The sequence below is a fragment of the Peromyscus eremicus genome, unplaced genomic scaffold (assembly GCF_949786415.1).
Source record: "Peromyscus eremicus unplaced genomic scaffold, PerEre_H2_v1 PerEre#2#chr22_unloc_1, whole genome shotgun sequence".
Lineage (NCBI taxonomy): Eukaryota > Metazoa > Chordata > Mammalia > Rodentia > Cricetidae > Peromyscus > Peromyscus eremicus.
This window is the reverse complement of record NW_026734286.1, coordinates 6,291,651-6,305,220: the sequence shown is the minus strand read 5'-3', so window position 1 is coordinate 6,305,220 and position 13,570 is coordinate 6,291,651. Positions and strand designations below refer to the sequence as shown.

The 13,570-nt window shown below is 58.5% G+C and overlaps 2 protein-coding genes across 2 annotated transcripts; one reads left to right on the top strand and one right to left on the bottom strand.

Moving 5' to 3' along the window:
* The first annotated feature begins 1,382 nt into the window (after positions 1-1,382).
* On the top strand, positions 1,383-2,495 carry Rpl36 (ribosomal protein L36). The gene is made up of 4 exons (XM_059252013.1): positions 1,383-1,510; positions 1,926-2,020; positions 2,168-2,302; positions 2,386-2,495. The coding sequence occupies exons 2-4, from the start codon at positions 1,928-1,930 to the stop codon at positions 2,473-2,475; spliced, it is 318 nt and encodes a 105-aa protein (XP_059107996.1). The 5' UTR covers positions 1,383-1,510; positions 1,926-1,927; the 3' UTR covers positions 2,476-2,495.
* A 65-nt stretch (positions 2,496-2,560) lies between these two features.
* Lonp1 (lon peptidase 1, mitochondrial) lies at positions 2,561-13,532 on the bottom strand. Its single transcript, XM_059252172.1, has 18 exons — positions 13,116-13,532; positions 9,946-10,034; positions 9,383-9,502; positions 8,850-9,087; positions 8,195-8,256; positions 7,948-8,077; positions 7,715-7,798; positions 7,044-7,264; positions 6,283-6,421; positions 5,764-5,942; positions 4,529-4,616; positions 4,308-4,430; positions 4,106-4,222; positions 3,707-3,847; positions 3,460-3,625; positions 3,137-3,354; positions 2,904-3,068; positions 2,561-2,822 (listed from the first exon to the last, which is right to left on the bottom strand). The coding sequence occupies exons 1-18, from the start codon at positions 13,515-13,517 to the stop codon at positions 2,643-2,645; spliced, it is 2,862 nt and encodes a 953-aa protein (XP_059108155.1). The 5' UTR covers positions 13,518-13,532; the 3' UTR covers positions 2,561-2,642.
* Positions 13,533-13,570: the final 38 nt, after the last annotated feature.

Here is a 13,570-nt window from a genome sequence, read left to right as displayed (position 1 = left end):
ACAGCAGGGCTTTCAGGTGGTGGAGGTTAATTCCTTCAGATCGTTGCACCCGAGAGCTTGCCCACGACCTCGACTCCCAGCTGCGGTCACCGGTACCTGTGACACCTGCCAGGAGCCACTCAGCGGTCCACTGTGGACGAGCAGGACTGGGCCAGGCTCTGTCTTACAAATTCCTCAGGCTGGCAGAGCCTGGAGTGTGGGAGGTTGAGCCAAGGGAGGAGGCTGGGGTACCTCTCGGCGGCCAGAGCACTTGACCCGCATAAAATGGGTGCAGTGCGTACCTGTCGTTAGGAGGTCAGGTGTTTGAGAAAGCCTGGGCTCCGCGAGGCCGTACAGCGAGAGAGAAGGGAGCGAGGAAGGAGAGAGGACAGCCTCTGATTCTAGATCGTTTGCATCCCTCCTTACCCCGCTGTTACAGCACAGGGCCAGCAGGGGACGCTAAACGCCTTCGATGAACCCCAGACCTCGGTGCGGAGGATCTAGTCTGACAAATTCTGCTGGACCCGGGTTCGATTCCGGAGCCTGTGTGGACGATGGCGAACAGAGGCTGGTAACTGACGTCTGACTTCGGCAAAAGTGCGGTGGATCAGGCTTCTCCCAACCCCTAAATAGATGTTTTTAAAAATGAGAGCAGTTCTGGGAGCCGGCTCAGCACTGGCTAATGTATAACAGAGGACCTGCACCCACGTTGTGCACATGCAGACAAAACACCTATACACGACAATCATGTTTTTATTTATTTTTTCTTTTCTTTTTTTCGAGACAGGGTTTCTCTCTCTCTCTCTCTCTCTTTTTTTTTTTTTTTTTTTTTTTTTTGTTGTTGTTGTTTTGGTTTTTCGAGACAGGGTTTCTCAATGTAGCTTCGCACCTTTCCTGGATCTCACTCTGTAGCCCGGGCGGGCCTCGAACTCACAGAGATCTGCCTGCCTCTGCCTCCTGAGTGTGCGCCCCCACCGCCCGGCCTTATTTTTCTTCTAAAGTTAGGTTTACTCGTCTTCTTTTATATGTTCCGTCTGCAGGTATGTCTGTGCATCACGTGAGTACACCCTGCCCACGGACGCCAAAAGAGGGCATCAGATGCCGTGGAACTGGAGTTACAGATGTTTTAGAGCCCCATTGTGGTTATTTAGAATCGGACCCAGGTCCTTTGGAAGTACATTAAGTGCTCTTAAACCTCTGTGACGTCGCTCTAGGCAATAATAAAAACTTGAAAAAGCATTTTTACTGTCGGGGCGTTAACTCGCTTCACCAGCCAGCAATAGTGGGACTCGGGATTCCTAACCTGAGGACCCGAGGGCACAGCCACGCCCACCCAGCTCCATGGCAGCGGCCGAAGCCAGAGCTCGCCCAGCGGACTGCGCATGCTCACAACAGCCTCGCAGCCTCCGGCCACCAGAGGGCGACCGCGGCGCGCCTGCCTCTCTGGCCTCCCCGGCGAGCGAGCGGCAGATATCCCAGGGTTCCGCGCGGCGCCGTCCTTCCTGTCGCGGCCGCCATCGGAGAGCAGCAGGTAAGTGGAGCTCGTCAGGGCGGCATCTGCCGCCATCCGGGCTCCCGGGTCCGCTATCCGGGTTCCGGGGGACGCCATCCGGGCTCCGGGGCTCGTCACCGGTACTCCCGAGTCCGCCATCCGGGCTCCGCCACCGGGGCTCCCGTGTCCGCCATCCGGGCTCCCGGGTCCGTCACCAGGGCTCCGGCTCCGGGCTCCGCCACCCGGGCTCCGGGTAACGCCACCGGGGCTCCCGGGTCCGCCACCGGGGCTCCGGGGCTCCCGGGCGCGCCATCCGGGCTCCGGGGCTCCCGGGTCCGCCACCGGGGTTCCGGGCTCCGCCATCCGGGCTCCGGGGCTCCCGAGTCCGCGGGTCGCGGCGGCGGAGGGCGGACGGGCGTCGCGGGCCGCGTCTCAGCCGCTGTCTCGTCCGCAGCCATGGCCCTGCGCTACCCCATGGCCGTGGGCCTCAACAAGGGCCACAAGGTGACGAAGAACGTCAGCAAGCCGAGACACAGCCGGCGCCGCGGGGTGAGTGCGCGCCGGGCGTGCGCCGCAGGGGTCGGGGTCGGGGTCGGGGCGGGGAGGCGCGGGCGGGCGGGGCGGGGAGGCGCGGGCGGGCGCTCGGTAAGGCTCGGGCGGGCGGGCCCTCGGTAAGGCGCGGCTGGCTCCCCGCAGCGCCTCACCAAGCACACCAAGTTCGTGCGGGACATGATCCGGGAGGTGTGCGGCTTCGCGCCCTACGAGCGGCGCGCCATGGAGCTGCTGAAGGTGTCCAAGGACAAGCGCGCGCTCAAGTTCATCAAGAAGAGGGTGAGCGGGGCGCGCGGGAGCGGGGCGGGGCGCGCGGGGGCCGGGCCGGGCACGGCCGTGGGTGACCGCGCCTCTCCCCACAGGTGGGCACGCACATCCGCGCCAAGAGGAAGCGGGAGGAGCTGAGCAACGTGCTGGCCGCCATGCGGAAGGCGGCGGCCAAGAAGGACTGATCCCACCCCCAATAAACGTTGCTACCCGCAGATGTGTGTGTGTGCGCGTGCGTGTGTTCGCGGCCGCCAGGGACTCAGGCTCGGCTCTGGAAATGATTCTTTACTCATGATTCTACAGCTGTGCTCGTGGCTGCGCCACCCCATGATTATTCAGTCAGTCCCCCATGTCACCGCTCCACGGCCAGAGCCTCGTGCTGCTGGCGCAGAGGGAAGGCGATGCGGAAGACGTCTCGGTAGTGCTCCACGAAGTGGACCTCCAGGCCCTCTGTGATGAAGGGTGCCAGGTCCGAAAAGTCCTTTCTGTTCTCGGCCGGCAAGACGATGCAAGTCACGCCAGCGCGCTTGGCCTGCGGGGACAAGCTATTCAGCCGGGCCCTGGCCCACCCCCGAGGTGACCAAGGGGCAGGGGCACGGCAGCAGGCACTCACCGCGATGGTTTTCTCTTTGATGCCGCCCACCGGCAGCACTTTGCCCGTGAGGGAGACTTCCCCCGTCATGGCCAGGTTCTGCAGCACGGGCTGTCCCAGAGCCAGCGACAGCAGAGCAGTCACAATGGTGCAGCCTGCACTGGGGCCGTCCTTGGGGGTGGCGCCCTGCAGAGAGCAGCAGTGAGTGGAGCCGGTGGATGACACAGTTGGATGCCAAACAGACAGGGTCCTACCTCAGGCACGTGCAGGTGGATGTGTGAGGTGACCAGGAAGTCGTTGTCTGGGTCCCGCTCCATCAGGAAGGCACGGGCGAAGGTGTAGGCTATGCGGGCGCTCTCCTTCATCACGTCCCCCAGCTGGCCTGTGACCTCTAGGCTGCCATCCTTGTCCTCCCTGCTGCCCCTGAGCAGGGGCCGCCTCAAAGATGTCTCCACGAACAATGTGGAGCCTCCTGGGAGATGGAGAGGAGGTGATCTGGGAGTTAGGCCCATGCCTCCTGATCCTGCACTTGGATTCCTAGCGCTGGCAGCAAAAGTGGTGCAGGGTGGGTGCTCACCCATGGCGGTCCAGGCCAAGCCCATGACCACACCAGCAGGCGTGACGTCGTACATCCGCTCCACGGTGAACACCGGTTTCCCCACGAAGTCCTGCAGGTTCTCTGGAGTCACCTGCACCGTCTCCGCCTCCCCACTCACTATCTTGTAGGCCGCTTTGCGCAGCACCTGCAGAGTGGAGGTGTGGGTATGTGGGTAGGGCTCGTGCAGGGCGGGGCCCGTGCTGGGCATGCCGCTGGAGGGACTCACCTTCTCCACCTGCTTCTGCAGGTTGCGCACACCGCTCTCCCTGCAGTACTGTTTGATGAGCAAAGTGAGCACTGCCGCGGACAGCTGGGCCTTGCTCTCATCCAGGCCGCACAGGGCGCGGGCCTGTGGCACCAGGTACCTCTGTGGGGAGCAGCTGTCAGCCACGTCCACCGCCCCCACCCCACTATACCCTTCAGGCACCCTAGGATCCCAAGCTGCTCCCAGCCTAGCCTTCAGACACCATCTCAGCCCTTCCTCAGGGAGGAGCAGGCCGACTCCTGTGCTACAGGCTGGAACAGCTCTGGAGTGGGGCTCACAGCCCTGTCCTGAGGACCATGGACCCCAAGTGTCACCTGAGACCTCTGCCAGCACCCTCTAGGCACTCAGGACCCCACCCACCTCTGCAATGGCCAGCTTCTCCTGTGCTACATAGCCTGATACATTGATCATCTCCATGCGGTCCCTCAGCGGCTCCGGGATGGTGTCAGTGACATTGGCCGTGCAGATGAACAGTACCTGGGTGACAAGGGGGCACAGGGTGCTGGAAGCTGGGTGCAGCCATTTCATGCCCCTTCACCGGGGCACGTTTGCCAGCACTCACCTTGGAAAGGTCCACCGGCACATCCAAGTAGTGGTCCAGGAAGTTGGCGTTCTGCTCGGGGTCCAGCAGCTCCAGCAGTGCCGACGACGGATCCCCTTGGTAGCCTCGGCCGATCTTGTCCACCTGGGTGAGGAAGGCAGGCACCATGGGACCATGCCTAGCTCCCACACTCCATGCTGGGCTTAGGGTGCCTTGCACCTCCAGTCCCCAGAGCCTCCCACCTCATCAATCAGCACCAGCGGGTTCTCTGTCTTGGTCTTCTTCAGACACTGGATGATCTTCCCAGGCATGGCACCTACATAGGTACGCCTGTGGGGAGGCAACCTCGGTGTGGGCCAGCATGCTGAGCAGAGGCCCACAGCAAACACCACCACACGGCCCACATGGAGGCAGCTCTTGGTCTCACACAGGTCACCCCAATGCTCTCCCTCCAGCCGGTACTTGGCGATGGGCACAGCCGGCAGTCATGCTCTGCCCACTTCCCTTAGGAATCTTCACAGGGCAGCTGGCAGGGCGGGGGACCCCCACTCAAGGCTCAGCAAGGCAGACAGGGCAGGGATGGCTAAAGTGCCACTGCAGGGCATGAAAGAAGCCAGGGGAGGCAGCAAGCAAACAAGGCTGGGGCAGGGTATGAGGGACAGAGAGCCTGGTGAGTCGGGGCAGCAAGGAGGCCAGGACCCGAGCCACGGTGGGCTTTAGGCAGGAGGGAGGGCTTGGCTATTGTGACAAGATCCTTTTGTTTTCCAAGGTAGGGTCTCAGGAAGCCCAGGCTGGCTTAGAGTTCTAGAGCACACTGTACCGAGGACGGTTCCTGACCCTGAGTGCTGGGATGGCAAATGAGGCACCATTAGTCAGTCTTCTTACCAAGTTTAACCAGGCTAGCTCCTGCACTGCACCTCAGCACAGCCTACCTGCCACGCCTACTTCCTCTCAGCTTCTCCCAGCCACACTGGGATCTGCCCTATGCCAGGGACCTAGAGCAGCCAGAGGCCCAGGAAAGGCCACTCACTCTGTGTCGGCTTGGTCTCAGTGCTTAACTCGAAACCTGCCAGGCTCCGACGCCTCCCGTGCACATGCAGCCGCCTGCCCCTCACCTCGGGGGTCCCACACTGGATGCATGTTTAGGTGCCCTTAGAAAAAGTTCAGGTGTGGAGGCACACATCTTTAATCCCAGACTCAGGAGGAGGCAGGAAGATCTCTGAATTCAAGGGCAACCTGGTCTGCCTAGGGAGTTCCAGGACGGCTAAGGTTACATAACAAGACCATCTCGAAAAACAAAGCCCAGGCCGTTCCACAACTAGCTAACTCCTGCCTCTGGGCACCTCTGTGTTCACCCTAGCCAGGCATACTCTGCCCTGCCCAGTGCAAACCTCCATCCTCCCAAAGTGAGCAGAAGCAGGTGCAGCCTGGGTCACTGCTTGGCCAGTCAGGTGGGTGCCAGGCCCGGCCTACCTACCTATGACCCTTGATTTCAGCCACATCTGTCATGCCGCCAACACTGAACCGGAAGTATTCCCGGCCGAGGGCCCGGGCGATGGAGCGAGCGATGCTGGTCTTGCCCACACCCGGCGGGCCGTGGAAGCAGAGGATCTTGCCCTGGGTGGAGCCACGGAGCTGGCTCACGGCTATGAACTCCTACGGAACCAAGGAGGCTCAGTGCACAGAGTGCATGCAGGCCTCTCCACAGCCAGGGCCCCACAGGGCTGGGCTGACTGGAGCTGTGGCTGCAGGGCCCTGGGCTATAGTCTGACAGGCTGTAGTCAGAGGTGTCAGCCACATTAGGTGTCCCTTCTCCACAGCCTGGCCCACAGCACACCTTACCCCTGCATACCTAGTACACCAAGCTTCTGCCGCCCACCCACTAGGGACATCCTGAGCCCCAGTGGGCAGCTGGCTGGTCTCCAATGGAAGGACATAAGGACAAAATGAGGCAGCCTGCTCTTGGCAGTGGTAGTGCACATGCCGTGGGCCTTACCAGGACGCGCTTCTTCACGTCCTCCATGCCATAGTGGTCCTCCTCCAGCACAGCCTGGGCCCTAGCCAGGTCAAGGTTTTCATCACTCTGCCGGCCCCACGGGATGGACGTCAGCCAGTCCAGGTAGTTGCGGGTGACACTGCAGGGACCACAGGAAGGATCGTCACCACCCATGAGATCCTGCTCATGCCTGAGCATGGCACAGGACGGCTGAGTGACACCAGGGATGAGTACGGCTCCGAGGAGAAGCCGTGGTCAGGCCTGCTGCAGGCATCTGTGGACACACAGCACTGCCCTGAGCCGGGCGGGGACCTTTAGAAAGCGGTCACTGAGCGAGGCCAGGTGGTACAGCATGGCCTGCTCAGAGATACAGAGGGAGGGCTGCACTTGAGGGACACAGCATCCTCAAGCCAGGCTTTCACTCAGTCTGACACAGGAGCCTGTGTGGAGTTGCCTGAATCATCTGGGGACCAGTGTCATCCAGGCTCCCCTGAGCAGGAGGAAGGCAATGCCCAGAACCTGGTAGAAAGAGTCTGGACATGGACCACAGCAGCAGGCAGGGTGCTGGGCTTCTGTGCTGGCTGCACAGGTCCACCACAGGCTTGCTTTCTGGGCCACTGCAGGTAGAGACAGGCAGGGACAGGGCAGCCAGCATCCCCACAGGCACTTACATCCCAGGCCTGGCCCCAGAACACAGCTACCCCAGGGTCCTGGGGGACAGCATGCAGGGGTGGCCAGGGGCCATGGCAGTGAGGACTCACTTGAACTCCGAGGAGTGGTTGTCTAGCAGGGCCAGCTTGCTCAGCTCCTCATCCACCACGTCCATCACATGCTTGGGGACCACGAGCTCCCTGAGGCGTTCCCGGAACTTCTCCTCGATGGCATCTTTGTCATCCTTCTCCAGCCCCAGCTCCTTCTTGATGATCTTCAGCTGCTCCTGCAGCAGGTACTTCCTGTGCGTCTGCTTGATCTTCTCCTCCACCTGTGGCAGGTACAGCTCAGGCAAGGCGGGGCCCCCTCCCCAGTCCCCTGGGCCGGCCACCCTGACGTGGGATTGCTGTCTGTGTGGACCTCTGCTGTAATGGCCAAACAAACACACCCAACCACACACACCCAACCACACGAGTTAAACCCGTGTTGTGTTTTTGATTTTGAGGTAGGTCATGTACACAAGCTGGCCTCAAAACTCCCTATACAGCTAAGGGTGACCCTGAACTCCTGACCCTCCTGCCTCCATCTTGTCTGGCTTATGCTGTGTTCACTGAGCTGCAGCCCGGCCCCCAGGAGGGGAGACTTTGCTAATGTCCCAGCACCCTGGAGGCTGAGACACGGGGACTGCACAAGTGTAAGGTTCTGGGTCAGCCTGTTCACGGAGAACCCTAAGTCAAAGAGTTAGAGCCAGGATGCATCCTTCCCCTCCCCTTCCCATCACCTCTCGGCCCAGGCGTTGCTGAAGCTTGCTCAACTCAAACTCCTTCTTCAAGAGTGACAGGGCCTTGTAGAGCCGCTTAAGGATCTGCAGACAACAGGGGACAGTGGGGTTGTCTGGGAGCAGGGACCACCACAGCCACAGCGCTGCTGGCACGGGAACAGGCACCCACACGGAGCCCTAGCCCTGGGGATGAGCCTGCTCAGAACAGTGACAGGGCATGGGCACACACTCACGTTGGTCTCTTCCAGCACATCCTGCAGCTCGTGGGACTCGGCCCCTGTGAGCGCAGCACCCATGTCACTCAGGTAGATGGGGTTGTCCACCACACGCTGGCCTGCCTGCATCATCTGCAACACTGACTCTCTGTAGGGACAGAGCAGCCATGCCTTAGACCCCTCTCCCCACTATCACACACACAGCCTGGCCAGCTTTGCCAGTGTGCTGCAGTCGGGGCAGGGAGCTGGCACCATGTACACTGACCTGTACAGAGGGTTCAGGGCAATGATATCCCGAATGGTCTTCACAATCTCTGCAGTCAGGGCCTGGCAAGTTACAAGACAGCAGAAGTGGAACCCCAGGACCACCCACCAGGACCCCAGAGCAGAACCCAAGTCATCAACAGCGAAGACCCAGGGCAACATGAGTAAAAACTAAAACCAGGGCCAGTGAGATGGCTCAGAGCATAAAGGTGCTTGCTGCCAAGAGATTCCAGCATCCTTCCACAGAGCTCAGCCCACAGGCATCTTTCCCACAGCTCCAATCACCCACAACCAATGGGTCAGCCCCTAGAAGAGGCCTGCAGAAGTCCCTGTCCTGCAACAGCAATAGCACTGGGCACACGCCAAGACATGCTTCAGGTTTTGGGTTACCTTGGCCAATGGCTAACTGTCCTACCCATGGGGACCTTGAGGAAGGCAGGACAGCATCACTTTGGGGTCAAAGTGGCCAGAGCTTACTTTTTCCCTGCTTCACGCCCCAGCCTCATGAACTGTGCGGGAGGCAACAGGTGGGCTGGAAGCCTTGTGCATGGTGCTCAAGAGCTGGGGTGGCATGGGTTCGAATCCTGCTTGCCCTGCCCACCTATCCTACCATCTGTGATTGCTGCTCCAGGCCCACAGCACAGCACGCAGCTCACCTTCACTTCCTCTGTGACCTGGAAGTCTTCATGGGCCACATTTTCAACCTCCACCATGAGCACCTCTTTGGGGGTGTCGGCTGAGGCCTCAGGCACCACCTCCAGCTGGGGCTTGGCACCCAGCTCGTCCTCTGCCTCCTTCTTGCCTCGCTTCAGCTTCCTCCTGGACTTCTGCTTGTTCTCGGGTTCCGGCTCTGGCCCCTCGGGATCCACCTCCAGCTGCCGGCTGATGTGAATCCTGCAAGCAGGCAGACAGATGGGCACAGGTGGAGCCAGGAGTAGAGCTGTGTGTTCAAACACCCACACCAGAGACCTCAGGGATTCTTGCAGCTGCAGCGAGGGATAGAATGCTGCTGGCCTGGGGCAGACCAAATACAACCTGGACACAGTTTTCTCTTGACTGGTGGTGTCAACTGCCTGCAACCACTAGAGTCAGGGCAGAGCTCTTGCCCTCAACTTCGTAAGAGCCACAATCACTTCTGTGCATGCTGACAGGCGCATCTCATCTCACCCGGGCTGTGTTCCCTCCATACCTTCTGTGGCCTGTGACAATCATGCGCAGCTTGTCTCCAAGGTCCTGCATCTCATGGATCTGAGCGAATGTTCCTGTGTGGTAGATTTCATCTAGGCTCTCCACCACATCCGACTCATTGCTGAGGGAGACAGAACACAAGGCGCACTGGCTGGGCTGAGGCACAGTGTGCGGTGGGGCGGCTTGGGCAGAAGGTACGAGGAAGACAGAACCTTCAGGATGGCTGCCAGTTCAGCAGTAGTCCTTCCCCTCTGCTGTTACAGTGCCCACTCAGGCTGAGAATCTCACATGGGACACAGGAGAGGCAGATTTGTGGGTGGGGGCACCTGGGTTACAACCCTAACCGGGGCTAATAGTTACTTTTAGTGCTGGGAAAGGGCCTCCCTCATGCTAGGCAAATGCTCCCTACTAAGCCATGGCCCAGCCCCTCACTGTGGGAAGCTAAAGCCAAGCCTTTGGCCTAGACTAAAATGGCAGTGTGCTCAGCTCGTGGTCTTGCCCTTGGCTCCTTTTAGCTCAATTTGAAAGTTCAAACTACAGTCTTGTGGAGGCCAGACGACTTACTTGTCATCTCTCTTCAGGAAGACACCAACATAGGGCTGTGCCAGGCGGACTTTCCTCCTCAGGAGCTCAACCAACTTCTTATTTTTAACCTGCAGGAGAGTGACTGAGTGAGGCACCGAAGAGGCCACAATCAGTGCCACTGGCAAAAACGTTTGCTGTAAAAGCCACAGCTTCATTAGTGTCACAGACCGCAAGGGATGCTGAGGCAGGAGGCCCTGAAGTTTAAGGCAGCTTCCTTCCGGCCTTGAGCGCCACTTCCTAGTCATCTTGGTCAGCTACTCAGTGATGGACTCTCCCACCCCCTTGGCAGCTATCAGTTAAAACTGAGGATGGGACAGGCATGGTGCACACGCCTTTAATCCCAGCACTTGGGAGACCGGCAGGTAGACCTCTGTGAGACGGAGGGAGGGAGGCCTGGTCTACAGAGTGAGTTCTAGGATAACAAGGGATACACACAGAAACTCTGTTTCAAAACACAAAACAAAACAAACAAAAAACCCACCAGAAACAGTTGGGCTGGAGAGTTGGCTCGGCAGTTAACACTTGTTCTTGTAGAAGACTTGGGTTCAATTCTCAGAACCCACATAGTGGCTCACAATCATCCCTAACTCAAGTTTCAAGGGATCCACCACTTTTGAACTCTAAGGGCACTAAGCACTCATGTGCACATACATGCAAAATACTCATACACATAAGTGCAAACACACACACACCCCTTTAAGGATGGATGTCACCTGTGCAGTGTCCCCAGTCACTCTGTAGTTTAAGATGCACTACATAGTTGACACTAACTTGGAACTGAAGGTGATCCTCTTGCCTTAGCTTTCCAAGTGCAGGATTTACAGGGGCAAGTTTCTGATATAGCAAGGCTGGGGAGGGGGGGTCCCGACACCCTTCATCTGTGTTCGTCTGAGGCAGGGTCTCGTGCTGGAGTCCAGGGTGGCTTGACCATCCTACTCCATCCTCCCATGAGCTGGGATTAGACTGTAGTCAGCACCACTCCCAGCTCAGGTGGTTCTGTTGTCCAGATGGAGCCTGTGGTGTTTGAATGGGAATGGCCTCATGGGCTCATACATTTGAACGTTTGGTCGCGGTCACAGGAACTGTTTGGGAAGGGTTGGGAGGTGTGGCCTTGATGGAGGGTGCCCTTGCCAGACTGTCTGTCTTGGGTGCAAGCTCTCAGCTCCTGTTTCAGTGTCACACCTGCCTGCCAACACATTCCCCACCATGAGGCTCACAACTAATATACTGAACTGTGAGCAAGCCCCAATTAAATACTCTATTTTAAAAGTTGCCTTGGTCATGGTGTCTCCTCACTGCAACTGAACAGTAACTAAAACAGTGTCTCATGTAGCCCAAGCTGGCGTCCAACTTACCATGTAGCCAAGGATAACCTTGAACTCCTGTCCCCCTCGTTCCACCTGAGCGCTGAGATGACAGGTGTCTGACACTACATCGTTTGTGTGATGTTGGGGCCCTTACCTCATGCATGCTAAGCAAACACTGCCTCCAGAGCCCAGCCAGCCCCAGAGCCCAGCCTGTACCCTCAGCAGCCGAGGAGAGCCCTAACCCTGGCAGCTATAGACATGAAAGCTCCCAGGAGCAGCTGTAGTTCTCTGCTGGAAGTTGATGGCTGGGTCAGCATCTGTGTCCCCGATTTTGGTCATTTATGAGGTGATGCCAACCAAAAGTCACATGTCAGTGTTTCAAAGGCAGATAGTAGAAATGTCTCTTTGCCCTGCTCCCGGAAGCCTAGAGTAAAGGGGAATCCAGAACAGGCCTCCAGAGAAGTTCTGCAGAGCCTTCCAGGCACGGTGAGTCCTACAAGTGTCATAGGTATCAGGAACTCCCTCCAAGCAGCAAACAGCAGAGGCTCATTGGTCATTCAGAGCACTGTGAGCGCACCTGTCACCCAGAGCTAGGGAGGTGGAGAGGCTGGAGGAACAGGAGCTCAAGGCCAACTTCAACTACATAGCAAGTTTGAGGCCAGCCTGGGCTACATGAGATCCCGCCTCAACCAAAACAAAAAAGCCCTTACACATAAGCCTATGTGCGACTTCCACAGCAGCTCCCTGACTCCAAGACAGTAGCTTCTATTATGTCCATTTCCCAGATGGGAAAAACCAAGGCCCTTGGGAGCAACTTGCAGATAGTGCTGTGTCACCCTAAAGGGCTGGCTAGGTGTGTGTCCTTCTATCAAATAGGCAACATGAAGGGCCTTGGAAACATGGGAGAGGAAGTAGATGAAGCGGCCTCTGACCCTCCCCACATCTATGCTGCCATGCATAGACTTGGCAGAGCCAGGAGAATGGAGGGGAGGTTGTGTGGTGGACATGGCAATGACTCACTGTGTGACCTTGGTACTTGGTTAACTGATAACCACTGGCCTTCCTGGGCTCCGATTTCCAAGTTTAAAAGGAGAAAAATAAAACATAAAACGCAGATGGGTAGGCGGCTGATTAGGAAATCCCCTACTTTCAAATGTCTCTGCTTTCTGGCGATTTCATCATCCTGTTCTCTTTCCCTGCCTCCTCATGGCTCATTCATCTGGACGGATCAGATGGGATCAGCTTCCTGCACTGGAATTTTCCTCCCGTAGGTAAAAGGCTGTTCCAGCTTTCTTCTTAGGATAGATATGAGGTAGATGTCAGGGACACTGCTGAAATCCTGTCCTTTTCCTCTTCTTTTGTTACGCCACTCACACCTTAGTCATTCCGACTTTCTCCTACTCCTAGAACTTAGGGCCCACTGTGCCTGATACAAAGTAATTAAGGGAGTGAAAACTTCAACAGTTGCCAGCCTGGGCTACAAGAGACCCTGTCTCACGACAAGAGATACATAAAACTCTCAATAAATAAACACATGATTGAACAAGAAGGCTCGGATGGTGTTACAAAACTTCACCAAGACGGAAGGAAAATAACGGTACTCTGCTGCTAGTCGTCCTGGGATTTCTATCACCAGGTGGTCCTGAAGGACCCGAAAAAGGGAGAATGTGTCCAAACGAGCCACCAAGGACTCTGCATCCTCCTGCCTCAGACTCCCGAGTGGTGAGATGACAGGCAGCAACGGCGATTCAAAAAGTGTCTTAGACACGAGGGCGCTAGGAGGCCCCTCGGTCCTACCAGCCGAGCTGGGGGCCGTAAGGCCAGGCGGGACGCTCTCGTTACCTCCACGATCTTGATAAAGCGCGGGAACACCGGGTTGCGGGTGATGGCGATGAGCGGCAGGTGCGGAAACACATCCGGGACTGTCATGGGAGCGAGGGCCGTGACGACCGGGCTGTCCCCGCCGCTCGCCGCTGCCCCGTCCTCCGCGCCGCCCTCAGGCGTCTCGTGGCCACCGCCGCCGCGGCTGCCTGCGTCCCACAGCCCCCGCCACTGACCCACGCCCGCAGGGACGCGGCCGCCAAGCGCCCAGGGAGCCGACGGGTCGCAGACCCGCCGGCCTCGGCGCAGCCACGACCCGGACACGCTCGGGACGCGGCCCCCAGTGACGGCCAGAAGCGGCCGCCGCAGCGCCCAACACCGCGCAGCGGCCCACAGCCGCACGTAACCTGTGCTCGCCGCCATGGAAGAGCCATACTGGCGGCGCACCGCGCTTACGTCATCTCTGCTCGCCCTCC

Bases quoted from the DNA above. Each gene is read 5' to 3' on its own strand.
- Rpl36 (XM_059252013.1), top strand. From the start codon at position 1,928: ATGGCCCTGCGCTACCCCATGGCCGTGGGCCTCAACAAGGGCCACAAG. The intron at 2,021-2,167 runs GTGAGTGCGCGC...GGCTCCCCGCAG, and splicing joins GACACAGCCGGCGCCGCGGG to CGCCTCACCAAGCACACCAA. The intron at 2,303-2,385 runs GTGAGCGGGGCG...CTCTCCCCACAG, and splicing joins TCAAGTTCATCAAGAAGAGG to GTGGGCACGCACATCCGCGC.
- Lonp1 (XM_059252172.1), bottom strand. From the start codon at position 13,517: ATGGCGGCGAGCACAGGTTACGTGCGGCTGTGGGCCGCTGCGCGGTGT. The intron at 10,035-13,115 runs GTAACGAGAGCG...ACTCTCCTGCAG, and splicing joins GCTTTATCAAGATCGTGGAG to GTTAAAAATAAGAAGTTGGT. The intron at 3,626-3,706 runs GTGAGTCCCTCC...TCCACTCTGCAG, and splicing joins TGCAGAAGCAGGTGGAGAAG to GTGCTGCGCAAAGCGGCCTA.